The 18,441-nt window shown below is 52.6% G+C and overlaps 1 protein-coding gene across 3 annotated transcripts in view; it reads left to right on the top strand.

Annotated features, from left to right (window-relative positions):
* The window catches only part of SHB (SH2 domain containing adaptor protein B), a 137,996-nt gene extending 125,776 nt beyond the window's left edge, over nt 1-12,220 (top strand). For 2 of the 3 annotated variants that reach the window (XM_027105446.1, XM_027105447.1), the window contains one exon: nt 8,183-12,220. In XM_027105446.1, the coding sequence (XP_026961247.1) occupies nt 8,183-8,366 (184 nt within the window). In that variant the 3' untranslated portion in view covers nt 8,367-12,220. The remainder of the gene's footprint in view (nt 1-8,182) is intronic. The other variant, XM_027105450.1, reaches the window with a different exon arrangement.
* Nucleotides 12,221-18,441: the final 6,221 nt, after the last annotated feature.

The following is an 18,441-nucleotide window of genomic DNA, read 5'->3' on the forward strand; positions in this document are numbered from 1 at the left end:
CATTAGCTTGAAAACTTCAGCACTGGAGGAACCCCCTCTACCTTTTCCAGACGGGGATGCTGAGGCCCAGGGAGAGGGGACCTGCCCAGCCAATGACATCAGTGGGATCAGAGTTTGAACCCAGGCATCTGACTTCAGTTCAGCCACCACCATCAACCCCACGTGCTTCAAACACAAAAGGGTCTTCGTGTTCCTGGAAGAGTCCTCTTTCCCCTTCCTAAAGCTCTGACACATTTCATGTCACCCCTCCCCCTGCCTCCACCTCTCCCCTTGCAGTTTTCATGTGCATTTGCTGGAGCCTGAGGACTGCTAGGAACACCGACCAGAGAGACTGCAAAAGTCATCCAGCCTGCCTCCATGCATCATTACCCTCCTACTTACACGCCCCCAGTGATGGGAGGCTTACTCCCTCAGCTGTCAGTCTGGATCATTAATATCTTCCTGCCTGACACTTTGTTAGTCTACTCCTGAGAAAACTGCCCCAGATCAGTTCATTTTGACCTGTGCTGCCTTGCGTGGCACAAAATAAGCTTATGCGTCTCCACGTTTGCCGCGAGATGCATCTGCCGGCTCTCCTGCCTGGAGGTGGCTTTTCGTCACGATTTACTGAAGGCCCTCTCCCTGAGCCACCAGCTTAGAGCTTGAGAAATGCCCGGGCTTCCTGGGGAGGCTCATCACTGCCAGTGTGCTTATTGAAAGTCTAAGTATTTGGTTGCAAATCAAGTTGTTTGGCTCAGCGGTGTTCACATTTAGATGTTTGTTCACCATAACTTGGCGCGCGTGTCTCTGGCTTGTCCCCCTGAAGGCTACTTCAGAAGGCAGTGGGTGGCATGTGACCTCATAAGCCCCTTCCCGCAGCTCCTCAACCCCTAGAACATCTCAGCTGGAAAGGGTTTCCATGCCCCTCACCCCATGCATTGCACAGTTGGAGAACCCCGACACACAGCTAGAAGGACTCACGCCCTGGTCCCCTGGTTCAGAAAGCCCTGGTGTCCTCTCACTGTGACTCAGGCAGGTTGCTTCTCCCTCTGGCCCTTGGTGTTCTCGTGTGTGCAGTGGGTGTCTTGCAGATAATGCCAGCCCTCCCAGCTTCTTTGTGAAGCCACAGGTTGGTCCAGTCCAACGGCAGCGGTGGCAATCACATTGTACACGTTTGTTCTGCCAGGCTCCCAGGACCTGTGCTGGTAGTTCTCAGCACGGGCAGATGCCAGCCTGACATCCTCAGGAGATGTCAACCAGGTACCTTTCCCCTGAAGGCCCCCATCACTTGAGATCTGGGTATTTTTTTCCCACAGCGGGCCCAGGGCTCTCCTCAGAACATGCTTCTCTGCAGGCACTCATGAGTGTTTCTGGAGTGGCTTGTTTCACAGATGTGGCGAGAGTTTCTCTGTAGACACTTACCCAGCAAAATATCCCATCTCCCAGGAGGTCAAAGAGCAGACATCCTGAATCAGAGCCATCTGCTTGCAGAGGCAGCATTGCCGAGCAGGGGGCAGGGTTATGGCAGGAAGTACCTGTTTTGTAGGCCCCTAGGTGGCCATGAAGGCAGGAGGTATCTTGCCATGGTCACCCTGCAGGCTGGCTCCCTTGGGATGCTCCCTCACCCAAGATCACAGCAGATCAGCATTAGAGCCGGGCCTAGAACGCACCTGTGCCCAGTTAATTCGATACAAACGTCCGTGTCCATCTCCACTCCGACTTGGGTGCACACTTCTGGGGTCAGAAGGACCTGATGGGCTGGTCTCATGCCCTCTCCACGCTGATCACAAGACCTGTGCTCCAAGAGCTCTGAGGGTGAATGCTGGTTGCTGTTGTCATGCTCATGACAGGCGACACCTCCCTCCCCTGAGAATCATCCTGCAACCAATTGTTGAGGGCATTCAGGTGCCCAATTTCATCCTTCCTCTTCTCTTAACCAATCTGGCCTCAGGAATCTTTGCACAATGTAAGATTCAACTTTTTAATTAAAATAACCCACAAGAAGAGGAAGAGGGCTTCCCTGGTGGCGCAGTGGTTGAGAGTCTGCCTGCCGATGCAGGGGACACGGGTTCGTGCCCCGGTCCGGGAAGATGCCACGTGCCGCGGAGCGGCTGGGAGCCTGTGCTCTGCAACGAGAGAGGCCACAACAATGAGAGGCCCACGTACCGCAAAAAAAAAAAAAAAAGAAGAAGAAGAAGAGGAAGAGATACAGCCACTTTGAGATCTGCTGGGCCCCAGAGCGGGGAGGGCCTGGGCCCTCAGGAAGATGTGGTTTTAGGAGGGAACTTGTGTCACATTCGTTTTGTTTATCTAGGCCTGGGCAGGGGGCACTGGCTGGCTCTGTACCCTTGAATGATTTCTTGTAGAATCCCAAGGAAAGAAAAAGGTTTGACCCATTCTTCTCTGTGGCTTGTGGCTTCCCTCAAGTGAGACTTCTCTTTCCAATTTGAGAGGCAGGTGCCTTTGTACCCCCTGCACAGGTGACCCTCTAGGTTCTCCCCATGGCTCTGCCCCTCACTAAGCTGGCTCCTCCTGGGACCAATGCTGACCAGGCAAAGCAGCCACTGTGCCTGGCCTTGAAAGAGGCAGCTTCTACCCAGCTTCTACTCAGGGGCCTGGTGGAGTCGCCACCAGCCTGCCCTCTGGAGCTTACAGTCCAGAGAGGAAGATGCTCGGGGCCTCATTTCCTTGGCTCAAAATAGACACTCACTAGATAGCTGCTGGGTGGATGGATGGACAGATGGATGGAGTGCTCGGCTATGCGCCAGGCATGTGCTGAGGGCCCAAAGGGGAATAAGGCTTGACCTGCTGAGAAACGTCCCAGTGAACAGAGTTCCCGACCTCAGGAGCTCACAGAGCTGCAGGGACCTGGACACCTGGGTCCGTCTGGTTGGGTGGCTGAGCAGGGGAAGATGAGGCTGCAGTGGTAGTGTCAGGGCCCTGAATGCTTACCACAGGCTTCAAAGTCAGACAGACACAGTGAAATCCTGGTCCCACCGTGTCCCATGGGACAAGGCACACAACCTCCTTCAGCCTCAGTTTCCCCATCAGTAAACAACGGTAGTCACACCAAGCAACTTATCGACCTTGCTGTGGGCTTAAATGAGGTAACGTGTAGCAGTGGCTCAGCTCAGTGCCTGGTGCACAGTGGGGTTCGAGCATTCATTCTGCAGTGGCAGTGGGGAGCCCTGGACGGTTTCGAGCTGAGGGACAGTGTTCTGGGCCATCTCAGTGAAGAGAGCAGCTCCCCAACCACCTTTCAGTAGAATGAAACCAGAGATCACCTCTGTGTGTGGTTTCCTGTAACCAGGTCCTACATGCTAGTCCCAAAGGGCAATTTCCTTGCCTTCTCCTGCATAAATATTATATGCAAGTATTTTTAAGTCACTTCATTGTGAAAAGAAGCGATTTAACATAACTATTACCCAAGATTCTTCATGAAATATGCATCAAGCAATTAGGTCTAAAAGCAAGAGGTGAGGCCTCGCACCCTGTTCGGGCCAGCAGCTGCAGGCTGAGTGATGTTTTATTAAAGCCCATGATTATGAGACAAGGTGGGGTCTGTTATTAGGCCCAGCGCGCCAAGCACGTTTGATAATCCTGGTGATGAGGACGTGCTTTTTGTGATGATAATGAGCCATTTGAACGCCCTGACAGCCACAGCATCCCCAGCCTCTACCAGCCTTACAAGACTCATTAGTCAGGTCACCCACTGGAGACACCCCTAATTGTGACTTAGCTCTTGCAAGATGTCCTATCAAAGGAGACGGGGCTGACACGGGAGCTTGGCAGGCGGCGGCCTGTCTGAGCTCCCCGGGGACCCATGCCTTCTCAGAAGCAATGATGGGAGGTGGCCTGGGACCCGGCCCACCTGGTCCTGGACGCGTGGGCCCCAGGTTCTTGCCATAACCACAGCTTACCTTGCTGTGTGCCTTGAGCCAGAGTGCTGGTCTCTCTGACCTGTTTCCTCCAGGGTACCCCAAGAGGGTGAAACGAGATGGTCCCCAGGTTGCTTCTTGCTCCAAAAGCAGTGTCCAGAGCACCGCCGCATCCCTGGGCATGCTGGTTATCTGATGCACCCTCTCTTCTCCCTGGAAAATTTAATCCTTTCTCTTATTGTACTGGATGTCGTCTTCTAAGTAGAGTTGGGAGTCTTTTTTTCTTTTTTTTAAATATAAATTTATTTATTTATTTATTTTGGCTGCATTGGGTCTTCGTTGACGCTTGCGGGCTTTCTCTGGTTGTGGCGAGCGGGGGCTACTCTTCATTACGGTGCGTGGGCTTCTCGTTGCGGTGGCTTCTCTTGTTGCAGAGCACGGGCTCTAGGCGCACGGGCTTCAGTAGTTGCGGCATGTGGGCTCAGTAGTTGTGGCGCACGGGCTTAGTTGCTCCGCAGCATGTGGGATCTTCCTGGACCAGGGCTCGAACCCGTGTCCCCTGCATTGGCAGGCAGATTCTTAACCACTGCGCCACCAGGGAAGCCCCCGAGTTGGGAGTCTTTAAAGCCATCCCTGGCAGCTCTTTTTAAATCTTCAACTGTTGTTAGGTGGCACCTTGCTCGTGGGGACCTTGTGACCCATCAGGGTGTATCACTGCCGCACACCCCGTAGCTATGTGTTGACGAGGCTCTGCCTGACCTTTGCATAAGTCCGGGTTTGATAGATTATCTCAGAAAGAAATCCTGCTTACCTCGCAGGGCCCACCAACTCCGTGTGATGGTCCCTCCATGGTTGGGGACTCTGCCGGTCAGGACACACTGTCCCCAATCCCCAGGATGGCCTTTCACTGCTAGCCCCTGTGCTGCTCTGACCCATCATCAGCCCTGCAGGGTGGGTGTCGTGGGGACTGAGGCTTGGAGTCAAGGAGTCACTTGTTCAGGCTCTGATGCCTCTCGCCCACCACGCGCCTGGCCTCACATGGAGTGTTGGGGGCTAACTAGGGCTCTCTCCTGGAGCTGGACAGCACTGAGGTCAGGAGCGTGGGCTCTGGGAAAGGCCCACCAGGGAAGGAAGCAGCATCGCCACTGCTGATTGCTGTGGGACCCTGGGTCAGCCACCTCCCATCTGAGTCTCAGTGCTTAGCACATGGCCTGGCTCACAGGAAGTACCCAGGACACATCAGCCTGAGGGCCATCTGGGCCAGTACCCTGTGACAGCGGCACTGGAGGCCGTGGGCAGCAGTGGAGGGGGGTGGGGCGTGAAGCTGCCTCGACCCCTTCCTGCAGGAAGCCCTCACCGTGTGGGCAGCAGATTATGCTCATACACATGGAATCCAGGACCTTAGGCCCAGAAGCACCCTCAGAGGCCATCCAGTTAGTCTCCCCATGGATCCAGTGGGGGCAGGGAATGAGCCCAGTACGGCCCAAGGAGAGCCTCAGGTCCAGAGAACCAGAGGGTGCAGTGCGTGAGCCCAGGGGGAAGGGCCGTTCCTGCCAGGGCTGCAGGGTGAGGGCCAGCTCTCCCTCTGCCGGGAATGGTCAGGCCCTGGACTCAGGGGTCACGGGCCTGAGTTCTCTGCCTTGGGCTCCGAACTTTGTAACCGCCTGCCCCCTCAGTACAGCCCAGCTCAGGGTTATAAACTAGTGTGTACTGAAATACGAGCGTCAGAAGAACAAACAGTGGGCCTGGAGAGTCAGGAGGGACTGCAGGAAGGTACCAGCGGCTGCCTGTGCCTGTTGAGGTGGAGGCGTTAGTGTGGAGTTCCTAATATCTGGTGACCTCACAAGCCCTCAGCCTGGGAACAGAGGAGCTTCAGCTTCTGTCTCTGGCTCTGTCCTCTGTTACCACCATCCCTGCCCACTTCCCTCACTGAATATTTTAAGAAAAACTGGTGTGAAAATACCCCATTAACCCGTATGAGTTATTTCCTTTAACCTCCTTAGAAATTAAATCAGCTCCCCCTGCAACTTCGTACCTGCAGTGCCATCAGAGCTTTGGCGTTCAGACCAGCTCACAACTGGTTGCTGTGATCTAACACATCCTGCGCTTTGCAGCCCCAGCTGTAGACTGTGGTACATAAAGCCCAAAATATCACCCCACACAGAGGGCATGACATGTCCAAGCCCACACACACCCGCCCATGTCACTCACCTGCAGCTCCAGCTCTGCTGTCTCCCATACACACCCCTTCTCCAGGCAAGGCTGAGCACGTGGCCTCCAAGAATGCAAAGCTTTTTAACTGTCCCCGGTTTTCTTAGCCACACAATTTCAGCCCTGCATTCAAGCAATTACAGCCCTTTCCAGGCCAGCACAGATTTGCCATCTCTCCGTGGATGTGGGTAGCAGGTAGCGGAGTCTTCACTCAGAGGGAGTTGCACGTTTTTTCACTTAAGGCACGCACCAGTTCCTTTCTAACAGCTTAAGCAAGTGTGCCTCCTGCTTCTAGATGTGACAAGGCAATTCTCCAATGAAATGACCCTTCACTGAGGAGCAGAACTTGCCACAGGCTGTGTAATTAGAACATTGTCAGCCTTAAAAAATCTTGATTTAAATTTCAGTTCTTTACAGGAATTATTCTCTCTTGAAACATAATTGCACTCCGAACGATTTCCTTTAAGCTAAGGGTGACATCTCTAAATACGTTATTATGAGCAGCTGTATTGCTCAGTGCTTGCACTTCATTAAGCATTTGCTCTGCCCATTTGAAAATGGTCTTGGAGTCCAAATTGACGCATTAATAGAGCAGGCGCCGGTAAGCGTGTGGAACCCGGTCCTGGATGGAAGAGATGTGGGAACAGCTGAAGCAAGAAGAATCAAAGCTCAGAAGGACTACAAACTGCAAACCTGTGTCCACACGGAGCTCTCGGCCTTGCCTGGGGTGGGCCTGGTCTCCTAGGAGCCGGGCCTCTAGGGCTGCTCACAAGTTATCGGTGCCCAAGGATGGGCTCTGGAGAAGGCGCAGGAAGTCAGAGCCCCAGCTTTCTCACTAAGTGACACACCCTCAGTAAATTTGGACTGTGCTTTGGAAACCAAGCATCCACAAGTGTGGTGGCTAAATCTTGGAGCTGAGTGAGCAGGGAAAGGGCAGCCTGAGCACAGGCAGGTTGATGGAGGGGTTAGTGACCCGATGTGGCCAGAGTCCTGGGTGGGAGGCGGGAGAGGTCTGCTAGGGCCGGGTGGAAACAACACCCCACCCAGCATGCTGGTGCAGCTGGCAAGCCGCGAGGGTCACAGACATAGGGCTCTGCTCTGACCTCTGAGGAACCCACCCACTACCCATTTCGGAGGATGCCGAGCATGGTGGGCACAGAGCCTGCGCACTCCTCTGGAGCTCTCAGGGGAGTTGAGAAGATGGACAAGTAATCACAGTTCAGGAAGGCAAGTGCTGATGGAGGCGTTATATCCTCGGTGCAGCTGGAAGAAGGAAGGAGCTCTGCCAGTGGGAACCTGGAAGACTTCCTGGCAGAGGAAACACTACACCTGGGCCTTGGAGAAGGAGGCAGGCAGGGTTTACTGAGCAGAGAGAGGAAGTGCAGACAGGAGAGTGCCTGCGTTGGGGCAAAGCCGGGGAGCACACATTCTCCCTAGATTCTATTGGCTTAAACTAGTCACGTGACTACAGTGGATACAAGGGAGGCTGGGAAATGTAGTCCCTGGCTTGGCAGTTCCATAGTACTGAAGAGAGAGCATCAGTTTTTGGAAAACAGCTCGCCTGTCATCCTGCCACACTCTGTTTCCTAATCTGTAAAGTGGGGGTGATGACCCCTGTCCTGCCTACTTGTCAGGGCATTGGGGACTTAAACATTGTGCCTGCCAGGCAAGGCTTAAATTTTCATCTGCATCAGTAATAGGAAGAGGGGCCAAGTTTGGGGGTTTCTTTGTTTTCCTGAGGAAGTCCATCAAAGCTCCCGAGGTCGAAAGACTCTCCTGCAGTGTTTGCTGCTGATTCCCTGTCTGCTGCTGGGATTGAGGGGGCTCTTAGGTGCAGCTGCATTTCAGCCGGTCCTAGGCTCTGTTCCTGGCTGGGAGAGGTGCAGCTCAAGTCTGCTTCTTGGCTGGGATCTCTTCTGTCCCGGGCAGCAAGGAATCTTCACACCTTAGCAGGAATATGGCCAGAGGGAGAGTTCTCTCGGATAATGAGTGTGAATTCGTGACACACCTCGGTTCAGAGCAAAAGTGAGTAGCTCTATGGGAATTGCTTTCCTGATTGATCTTGGGCCTTCGTCACTCTGCACATCCTAATAATCTCTGCGCTTTGTTCACAGGAGCAACCAGGGCTTCATGCACATGAAACTGGCCAAAACCAAAGAGAAATACGTCCTGGGTCAGAACAGCCCCCCGTTCGACAGTGTCCCAGAAGTCATCCACTACTACACCACCAGAAAGCTGCCCATCAAAGGGGCCGAGCACTTGTCCCTCCTCTACCCCGTGGCTGTGCGGACCCTGTGAGCCCCTCCCTGCCCTGCGACAGGGCCCAGACGTGGAGGAGCCGGTGGCCCCTGCCGACCCGCCCGGCCGCTGTTGCCAGCCGTGTCCAGTTTGTGTCGTGTGTATGGTACTAGCACACCACTGCATGTCTCTAGAATGCTGTTGCCACTCATGGGGGCTGGAGAAGGCCTGGATAAAGACTGAGGGACGGCCAGCCCGCCACCACAGCCCCCTCCCCCAACCCCTCTTCGAGTTTCTGTGAATTAAAATATTTGCAAATCCAAAGAGATGCCTTCCAGGATGAACAAAGGAGAGCAGCTCCGAGGGGCGGGGCGGGAGCTCCCGGGGTTGCGGCTCTTTGTTCTCCAGCCGTCAGGAATTCACACCTGTGTACGGGGTGCAGTTTTCCCACCGGGGCCCCGCTGGTGCTGGGAGCCAAATGCTGGTGCTTTGAGAGCCCTGAAGGCCCTGGGAATCCCGCCTCCCCTCTGGTGTGTGTGTGTCAGCGTGTGTGTGCGAGTGTGAGCACATACGTGGGAGAACATGGCCACACACAGATATAAGCCCACTAATCCACTTTTAGTCATTCAGTGTAATCATTAGGAGATCTCCAAGGAATCATTGTGCGGTCAAAAAAAGGATTCAATTATTTATGAATAGGCTGTGTAAATAAAATAGTCATTTAATATATATTCTTATCCCTTTTTTTAATATACTGCAGTGGGTCTCTGGGGGGGCCAGTGCTTACCTGCGGGTTTCGTCCCCAGAGCAAGGTGTGTCCCCTCTGGGCACGCGGGAAGGAGGCAGAGCCCCCAGCTCAGGGCTGAGGCAGCCGCTGGGGCAGAGGGATTTGTTTTGCCCCCTGAGAGTCAAGCTGCAGGAAGGGGCATTCAGGCTCCAGCAATGGTAGCCTCAATTGTTGACTCAGCACCCACGCTCCCCCTTCTGCCTACAGCAATGCAGTGATGGCAGGTCTGTGTTAACCCCTCAGGTGCACAGCACCCAGCAGTGCACAAAGGGCTCTCCCCATTAACTGGGGTCACTGCTACCCTGTGAGGCATTTAACATGTGGGGAAAAGGAGGCTCAGAGAGGGAAAGTAGCTTGTCTAAGTTAACACAGCCCATAAGCAGAGGATGCTCTAGAGCCAGTGCTTTGGCTCTACATGGCCTTGCTGTCACCCTGGGAGAAGGCAAATCCTGACCTCTCAGGGGACATGGAGCCGGAGCTCCTGGTCGTCCGCACTGCCTCCACACAGACAAGAACACCCGCACACACACTCCCACACTCCACCCCTATCTAGCCCCTGCCCTTGACAGGAGCGGGAGTCTTGCTCACATAGCGCAGACCCTCAGTGAGATTGCTGTTACTCAGTTCCCCTTCCTTTCCCCCCCACCCACCTACCACCGCACCATGCATGTTAAATGCAGTGGAAGAAAGAGAAGAATCCCACCCAGCAGCATGAAAGGCATGGCTTCCATCCACTGAAGGAGGTGCAAGGGATCCAGAGAGAGCACAAGTGTCAGCGCCTTCGCCAAGCACACGTCAGTCTGCCTGCCAGTGGTCTGAGCACAATGGAATTTCGGTGACCATCGTCCCCAGGAGGAGGGGGCTGAACCGAGTTTGAACATCACCAGCACTGCCAGGCCGTCCACGATGCTTCAGACTCACCGTTCACATTAGAGACAGAGGCCCAGCGAGGAGAGAGGACTTGCCCCGGCCGCCTGTCAAGCCAGGGCAGGGCACGACTAGAATCCGTGCCCCTGTAGGTGGCTGCTGTGGACTTTAGTGGGTTGTGGCCAAAGCTGTTTCCTTGGCATCTGCTTTCTGCCCAGTCCAGCTCTTGGCTCAGCCTCCCGAGTCCTCGTCTCAGTCCGGGCAGCCCAAGACCCTCCCATCCATGGATCCCACAGGCCCGTCCACCTCATGGTTGCCTCGTTGCCTGTGGCCTGGGTCTAGTCTCCAAAGCCTCAGTCCTGACCTTTTACCCGCTTTGCGTTTTCCGAAACATCCTTTAAGGCAGGAGTACCTGGAATGGTTCACGCTTTCCTCTTTATTTATTTATTTTTCTGGTGAGTGAGAAGATGAGTGAGGAGTTGACACTTATCCAAACAGAGGTGCCGAAGGAGACTGGATCCCAAGGATCCAGTTAGACGTTGGGGACGAGGAAGGCAGCCCGTGGAGCCGGGGGTGGGGTGGATTTTGCATTAGTGCCTCGTCCTCCAGCAAGTGCAGATTCCCACAGGGCCCTTCCTGAGGCTGTAGGTGGGGCAGTGCAGGAGCCCACGACCCTTCTCAGTGGACAGTCTTCAGAGCAGACCTCTCCTCAGAAGAGGCTCTGCCTGTGGTCTGAGGAAAACCGAGGCTGCTTCGCCCTTTGGTCTTGCCTTTGCTCTTTTAAGGGATTCCTGGGCCCTCCCTCCTTCCCCTGCCTTCGTCTTCCTGAAGTTTCCCTGGGAGGCCCAACCGGCAGCTCCCCATGGGGACTGAGGCCGGCAGAGGAGCCAGCTTACAGGATGGGAGCTGCTAAAGGGAATTTTTTTCCTTAATTTTATGAACCTCTCCCTCTTCTTCCTCTAATTGTGACCGTTTCCTCTGTCGGCGTGTATTCATGTTTTCTTGGACATCTAACAATTGAAACAGCTTTTCCCTTTCAGAAACACTCACATTCAGGTTACTGGCGTTGGTTGGGGTTTTGTTTTGGCTTTTTTTTTTTTTTTTTCATCTGCTGCCAATTAATGGGGGAAAAAATGAGCTGGATTTCTTTGAGGGAAAAAAAAAAGCTCCCTGCCACACAATATCTCGCCTCAGCATTTTGTCTCAGAACACAACCTCTAGCCCCTAACAGGCTGCGTTGCTCAGAGCCACAGGACTGTCGGGTTTTTTCCCTTCTTTCCCTCCGTCGCTGGCTTCATTATTGACCATAATGCCCCGACCACTTCAGCAGTAATGTCCTTGAGCACTGAGGAGTCAGGGCCTTTTGGGCAGTGCCCCGCCCGCCCCAGAACAAGATGACAGCCCAGAAAGAAAGGAGGCTTTGTGGGGAGAGATGGCCCACCTGCCTGTCAGGAGAGAGGCTCACAGAGCACCTCTTCTAAAGAAAATGGTGAAAAGGCTCCTCTTCAGGAAATTCAGCCAATCCCAGCTGAGCTGTGCCTCCCCTCCCAGGGCAGTTCCAGGCTGGTGCCCCTCAGTGGCCAGTGGGTTAGCAGAGGGGAATCATGATGTAACTTCCAGGAAGGGCCTGGCATCAACAGGTGGAGCCCTTGGCAGACGCTCTGCTTCTCCTACAGTCACAGGACCCGGAGATTGCCTTTTTAAGATTTGGAACACCGAGCTCTGGCAGGCTTCAGGGAAGTGCTTGCTGTCACTTGACCAAGGGCCCAGCAGGGACAGACATCCGGGCTTACCATGTGCTCTCACAGGCCCCAGGGACAGTGCGTGCAAAAGTGGGCAGACAGGGCAAGCTGGTGTTTGGAGTTGGCCCGTCGATGCTCATGAAGGGTCCTGGCTGGATCAGACGGTCATCCAGCAAACTGCTATGTCATCCAGCAAACCGATACCTTCCAGAATCGATTACCAGCAAAGACAAATGGGGCAGGTTGTCCGGTGGAGCCAGCACAGCCCAGGGCTGTAGATGCAGGAGCACCTTCCAGAACCCCCCAGAGACCCACTCAGGTATCCCCTAGGCACTGACAGCCCCCAGCCCCTCCCCTCTCCTCAGGGCTGTTGTGTCACTGCCAGGAGCCTTAGTACTGCCACCTACTGCGAAAAAGTGTCCTGTAAAGATCTACTGATACAATAATTCTGTGCGATAAGCTGTATAATGTATATTTAATGTGAAGCTTTTAATATACAAGTGTCTTGTTTAAATGTACCTCACTGAGCACGCATGTTTTATTTCCTTAAAATGCAAACGTGTGCCCCAGGATGTAGTTTGATTGCCGCCTTCTCGCAGAAGCTGAAGTTCTGCCATCATCCCCCAAAGGTGGATCTTACAAGAAGAAGGAACCTTCCTGCTTCCTAATTAGGAGGAAGCTAGAGCCCTAGTGAGCTTGTTAAATGGAAACACATTAATTTGTTCAGCAAACATTTGTTGAGTGCCTACCCATCCTTGGGCCTGGTGGATACAGAGGAGAATAGGACCCAACCCCTACCCTCAGGAAGTTTCCAGTGTGGCGGAAAAACAAACAGGCAACTACACGTGATGTAATGACAGGGGCCGTGCACGCCCAGATGAGGGGGAGTTAAATCTGCTTGCAGCTGAGGAACAAGTTGGGCCTTGGCGGATGAGTGAGGAGCCTAGAAGCCTGGTGTTCCCGGCAGAGGTAACAGGTGGGGGGATGATCGGGGGAGTCAAATAGGCCTGGTGTGGCACAGCCTGCATGGTAGGAGATGGCAAGGTCTCTGGGCCTCCAAGGGCTTCATCCGGTGGAGGCAGAAGAACAGAGCAGGGCAAGGGGAGGGGCGTTCATCCCCTTGCGGCAGGAAGCCATTTTTGGTCTCCCTGAAGACTAGGAGATGCTGGCCTGTTTCCTGGAGAGCGGCAGGCAGGGCGTGACGGGCACACTGTTTCCCATTGTGTGCCCTCATGCCATCATCATGATGATGTCCTTATGCAGCCTGAGCAGGACGGTCTGCAGCCCAAGCCCCTTCCTCACACACAGGTCGGCACCTGAGGAGGCATAGGGACCCCCGGCTCGCCTGGAAGCCTGCTCTGGAGTGGAGGCCGACCCCCACCTGGCCCTGGAGGAACTCACTGCCTCTCCCTCTCTCCCAAGGTTGTGGCCCGCTGTGCCCCAGTGGGCCTCTTCCTCCCCCACTACCCCCAAGTCTCAGGCTTCGATTCCATATTCCAGTGACCCAGACAGAATCCATACCTCCAACTCCTAAGCCCCTCAGAGCACACCCCCCACCACAGTGCACACACACACACATGCACACACACACACATGCACACACACACACACACACACACGGCTCCCTGTTCAAGGGACGGCAAAGCCCTGGCATGTTCCTGGGCCCACCAGGCCGATGCCAGTGCTCTGTGACCAGGAATATTTCCTGAAGAGAGGAGAAAAATGTCTCTAGTGGTCACTTTTATGTTTGGGACAGTTTTTTATTTCCGTTTTGGTTCAATTTAACAAACACGGAGCATGAAACAGGGCCTGGAACGAGCTGGTGACCTGGAGCAGGAAGCTGAGCACAGGAAACATCTTCCTCAACTAGTCGACAGGAAGTGGTGGACGACCTGCCCTCCCTCATCTATGCACAGAGACCAAGCGGCGTGGGCCAGAAACTGAGGTTCAGAGAGGGATAGGAGGTTGCTCAAAGACACACAGCAAGTCCATCTCCACATACCACCAGTGCTTGAGGGTGGCCAGCTCAGAGGGTTACCTTGGCCAGTGCAGCAGCTCTGGGAAGACTGGGGTAGGGGTGGGGATTCTTCTAGGACAGAGTTTATGAAGCAGTTCCTTCTCTCTTGCTCCCTCCTGAGTGGGAGCGTCCCAGCCTGCAGTGACTAGTATCATCTCTGGCTTTAGGGGACAGTTTTGAAGGGGCCATGATCTGACTGGGTGGCAGGATGTCACCAGTGTGGTTCTGGCGCCCTCACGTGGTTATCTTCAGCATTGCAGCCAGTCTCAGGGGGAGGGGAAGGCAGCTCTTAAGTCACTTGGCCTGTTACACAGACAGAAACTGAAGCCCAGGCTCATATCCTAACTCCATCCTTTCCAGCTGTGTGACGTGGGCAATGTGCAAAAAGCCTCCATTTCCTCCACCGTAAAATGGCACGAGAAGTGACCTCACGGGTTATTGCAAAGATTACACGCAGCCTTGGATGAACGCCCTTCGCGTGCCTGAGTTTTCGTCAAACTTCAGACAACGTCAGCTACGATGAGAACAAGGTGAGCTTTCATAGGAAAGGCAGGGGTCATTACAGCCACAGGATTTCAAAGGAAAGAGGGCCTGGGGTTCCAGGAAGGCTGGGGCATTTTAGGAGGTAAAAGAGGAGTCCACTTTACAAATTAAAAATGCCCCAGCTCTATTGAACATCATGAAGGATCAGCGTTCAAGATCCTTTTCCTCTCCAGACTGAAGTCCAGAGTGGCTCTCTCCATTCCCCTACCACGGCATCTTCTGCTGCCCCATCTTTATTTATTTAAATTAATGCTAACATACTAGACTATTTAAATAATAAGCAGGTGTTGTGTTTACTATTTAAATAATTGTTACATCTGTTTATTTCAATATTAAACCTATTTATTGTCTTTATTGTTTAAGCATCAAATCCATGCAGTGTCTTTACTGTTTAAATATTAAACACATATCATGTTCATTATTTGTCTGTCTCCATCCACTAGAATGTAGACTCCATACAAGCAGGGGTCTAGGAGAGCTCCTGGCACATAGCGAGTGCTCAACAAGTATTTGTTAAATGATTTAACAAAGGTAACAGTTCCCACTTACAGCGGGCTTACTGTGTGTGCCCTACACATTGTGCACACACCGGTCCCCCACCATGAGAGCAGGTGAGAAACTGAGGCTTAGAAGGTGAGGTGGTTGCTGGGAAAAGCATTAGTTCAGTTTAGTGGTGGGGGCCCTGCGTTCCTGCTCTGTACCTCACACCCCAGAGGACAGTCACAGCCCAAAGGTTAGCAGGATCGAGAGGGAACTACAGAGTCCCTTCTTCCCAGAACAAAAGAGAAGAGTGACATTTAGAGGTTTGGGTGACATATTCCCTGAGCCTCCATTGCCCCCTCCACGCCCCCCATGTGAAGGAGAATGAGCATCCGTCGTGCTGGGTCTGCCATCGGGAAAGCCTCCCTCAGGGAGACAGAAGGTGGGTTCGGGAAGGATCCTCATTCTGAAGTGGGGATATTGAGGCTCTGAGAGGGGGAGAGCTTTGCCCCAGGTACAAAACCAGGAAGTGGTGGTTCTAGGATTCAAACCCAGGTCTGCTGACCTTGCGACATGCCACGTCTAGTTCAGTGCATCCTACCTTTGCCTCGTCATATAGTTCACGTGGGCCTCTTGTAAATTACAAATTCCTAAGCCCTTCTGGGAGATTTTGAGTCAGTAGGTCTTGGGTGGGCACCAGGAACCTGTGTTGGTAGCAAGCTCCTCAGGTGCCTTATGATTAGAGAGTCCTGTGTAAAGGGCCAGTCTCCCCACTGCCCTGCAGCTCACCATCCACAGATCCTTCCCCAAGGGCCAGGCACCAGTTCTCAGCAGTGCTTCTGTTCTCAAAAATGGTGGAGGCGGTGCAGTCCCAGCCTCACCTCTTGATACATACTCAGCTCAAGCAGGTCACAGGACTTCCCTGAGCACACAAATGATGTGTAAACCAGAGGGAATAACTATCAAGTAACTGCTTGGAAGACCCAAAGACTATTGTGCAAATGTTTGATGTTGTTTTATTGACTCAGCCCTTGCTAGATAAAAATGTGTTTGTATTTCACAAGTATGTGTCACTTAGATACCAAGTAAAGTGTCCCAGGATCCCACCCAGAGGTCAGCAATTGTTCTGAGCCCTGAGAGCTACCAGGGGGCATAGGCTCTGCCCGTAGGTGTGCCTGGGACAAAGGCGAAGTTGGGGAACAGGAATGAGGTCAGGGAGAATGAGAAACCTGGTGTCTCCTTCCTTATACAATCCTCCCATCCCATGCTTCTTCTGGAGCCCACCTTGTTTTAAGTCCTAGTCATGCTTTATGGGTCACCTCTTCCAGGTAGCCTTCCCTGATTGCAGCTAGTGCATTTTCGCTCTTCTCTGCGCACTCACAGCACTTGGTATATGTCTGTTTCAAGCCCTGATCATTTCTCCTTAGGACTAGACCCCAGTTTCCTCTCTGGGCTGCAGGCTTATTCACGTACACATTCCTGAGCCCTGCAGCTCCCTGGGTTTCAAACTTTAGGTTACTATTATGGGTCAGGGTATCAGTTTAGAACTGTTGCTTCCCAAAGAGTTTGAGAAGAACTGCCTGAGGCTTGTGTTGGAGCTAGAGAGGCCAACTGGCCTCTCCCCCGGAAATTCTGACTTCATAGTAGGTCTGCTAGAATCTAGCTTTTCAATCTGTAAAGTGCATACGAGTCACAAAGGATAGCACTGTGGGGCAGCTCTGTGTCAGGTAGTTAGGTCAGGAAAAGCAGCAAGAAGCCTCTGTGTAAGCTGAGCAATGAAGGGTGAACAGGACTTTGCCATGAAGCAGGCAGAGCCTTTGAGGCACAGAGGACATTGTAAAAGAACGCAGGGACGTGAACCAGCAGTGGCTGGCCTGTGGCTGGAGCCTGGGGGTGTGAAGGGGAGTGGCTGAAAAGGGAAAGGAAGGTCACTGACCCCTTGCTAGGGAAAGACTGCTGGTGACCTTATCTGGGCAGAGCCACTCACAGTAGCCAAGGCTCCACCGATGACAGCTTGCGTAAAGCTGTTTTTGTGGACATAAGGGCCCACGGAGCCTGAGTGCACGAGACAAGTTTCTAGAAAGCATTTTGGTGGGAGGGGGAGGGGGAGTAGAGGGTGCTTAAGCAAAGATCCAGCAGCAACATTCCCATGGCCCTTTTCCTAAGAACCCAGACCCTCTCCACCAGCATTTTATTGGGGCAAACACCCTTTTTGCCAAGCCCTGAGCTGGAGGGTCAGAACCAACTCAGATAGCTCTGCCCTAGTAGGAAAGGGAGACATCTTCACAAATGATTATAACATAAGCAGATATTAGAGGTGCCCCAAACTTTGTGCTATGGGAAGGCAAAGGCAAGAGCAACCAAGTTAGCCCAGGTTAATCAGAGAATGCTTTTCAGGGGAGAAGGCAAAGGACCTTGAAGGCGTAACATGTTTGATTGCTGACAGTCAGTGGTGAAAGGGGGGGAAGGTCTAAGGAACAAGGATTTGCAAAACATTGAGAGACTGTGCATGGATGAAGCACAGAATGTAGCTGGAGACGAGGTGAACAGATTAGGTAGAGGGGCCAGGACATCGAGAGCCCGCGAGCCAAGTTAAGGAGTTTGGATTTGTTGAAGAGGCAAGAGGGAACACGTGGAAGTTTTTAAGCTGAGGACTGAGATGATCAAAACTGAGTTAGAGGATGTTATCCGACAGCTGATATGGAGGCTGGAGGTATGGAAAACAGTTTAAGAGACTGAAGAATGAATAAAACAATGGGTGGATGAGGACAGAAAAATGAAAGGATAACTTTATGATGAATCGTGAATCAGAAAATAGAGGTTTTTGATCTCCAACATTCATATGCCCAAGAAGAGCCAATTAAGGACCTGGGAGGTTTCTGATGAGGAACTAAGAGCTGGAGGAGCAGAGGCCAGCGCTGTGACCTGCAGCATAAAAGAAACGGACTGGCTCAGCTCCAGACATGCGTATGCCTGTCAACCTGGGATTCCCCTACTCTTTCAAGTCTGTTGTGCCCCAATTGTGTGTTTAATTTCAATCTTTCCTCCTCTTCGGGTTTTACCACAGGAGAATAACCTCTCTATTCTAATCTGAAATGAATTATTTATGCTTATGAACATGCTGGATGCCTGCCTGATTTATTTATTTTTCAAATAATACATCTGAATAGGAGTTCACACAAGACAGGGCAAACATAATTCTGACATAAATGCCTTTCCCCAACTGTTGCCCAATTTTAAACACTCCAAGCTACTGCGTGGCCTTGTCATTATCCTGTGGAGCCCCAAATCTATCTCTGCACACTAATTAGATGCCAGGTGCCTGCATCTGACAGTCAAGATTTGCACTATCAGTCCCCACCACCTGACTTTTACAATCTTATCTCCTGCTGCTATGACTTTCTCTGCTAGTCCAAGTTCCACTCATTCATCTTCCAAGGCACAGTTCAAACACCTCTTCCTCTATGAAGCCATCCCTAGTTCCCTCTTAAGGGGAAAGGCCCCTCATGCATCTGAATTTCCAGAGTTTTTGTTTTTATATCCTTCATTGGACTCTAAGTTCCCCGAAGAGAACACAATGGCACACAGTAGGTACCTCAGCAGAACATTTGCTGAAATTAGGTAGCATGATGTCTCACACCCCAAGAAGCAGTTAATCAGGCCAGCTCAAGCAGATGAGACAAAATTTTGGAGTCAATA

The sequence above is a fragment of the Aethalodelphis obliquidens genome, unplaced genomic scaffold (genome assembly GCF_003676395.1).
Source record: "Aethalodelphis obliquidens isolate GAN/ISIS:26980383/991018 unplaced genomic scaffold, ASM367639v1 scaffold7, whole genome shotgun sequence".
NCBI lineage: Eukaryota > Metazoa > Chordata > Mammalia > Artiodactyla > Delphinidae > Aethalodelphis > Aethalodelphis obliquidens.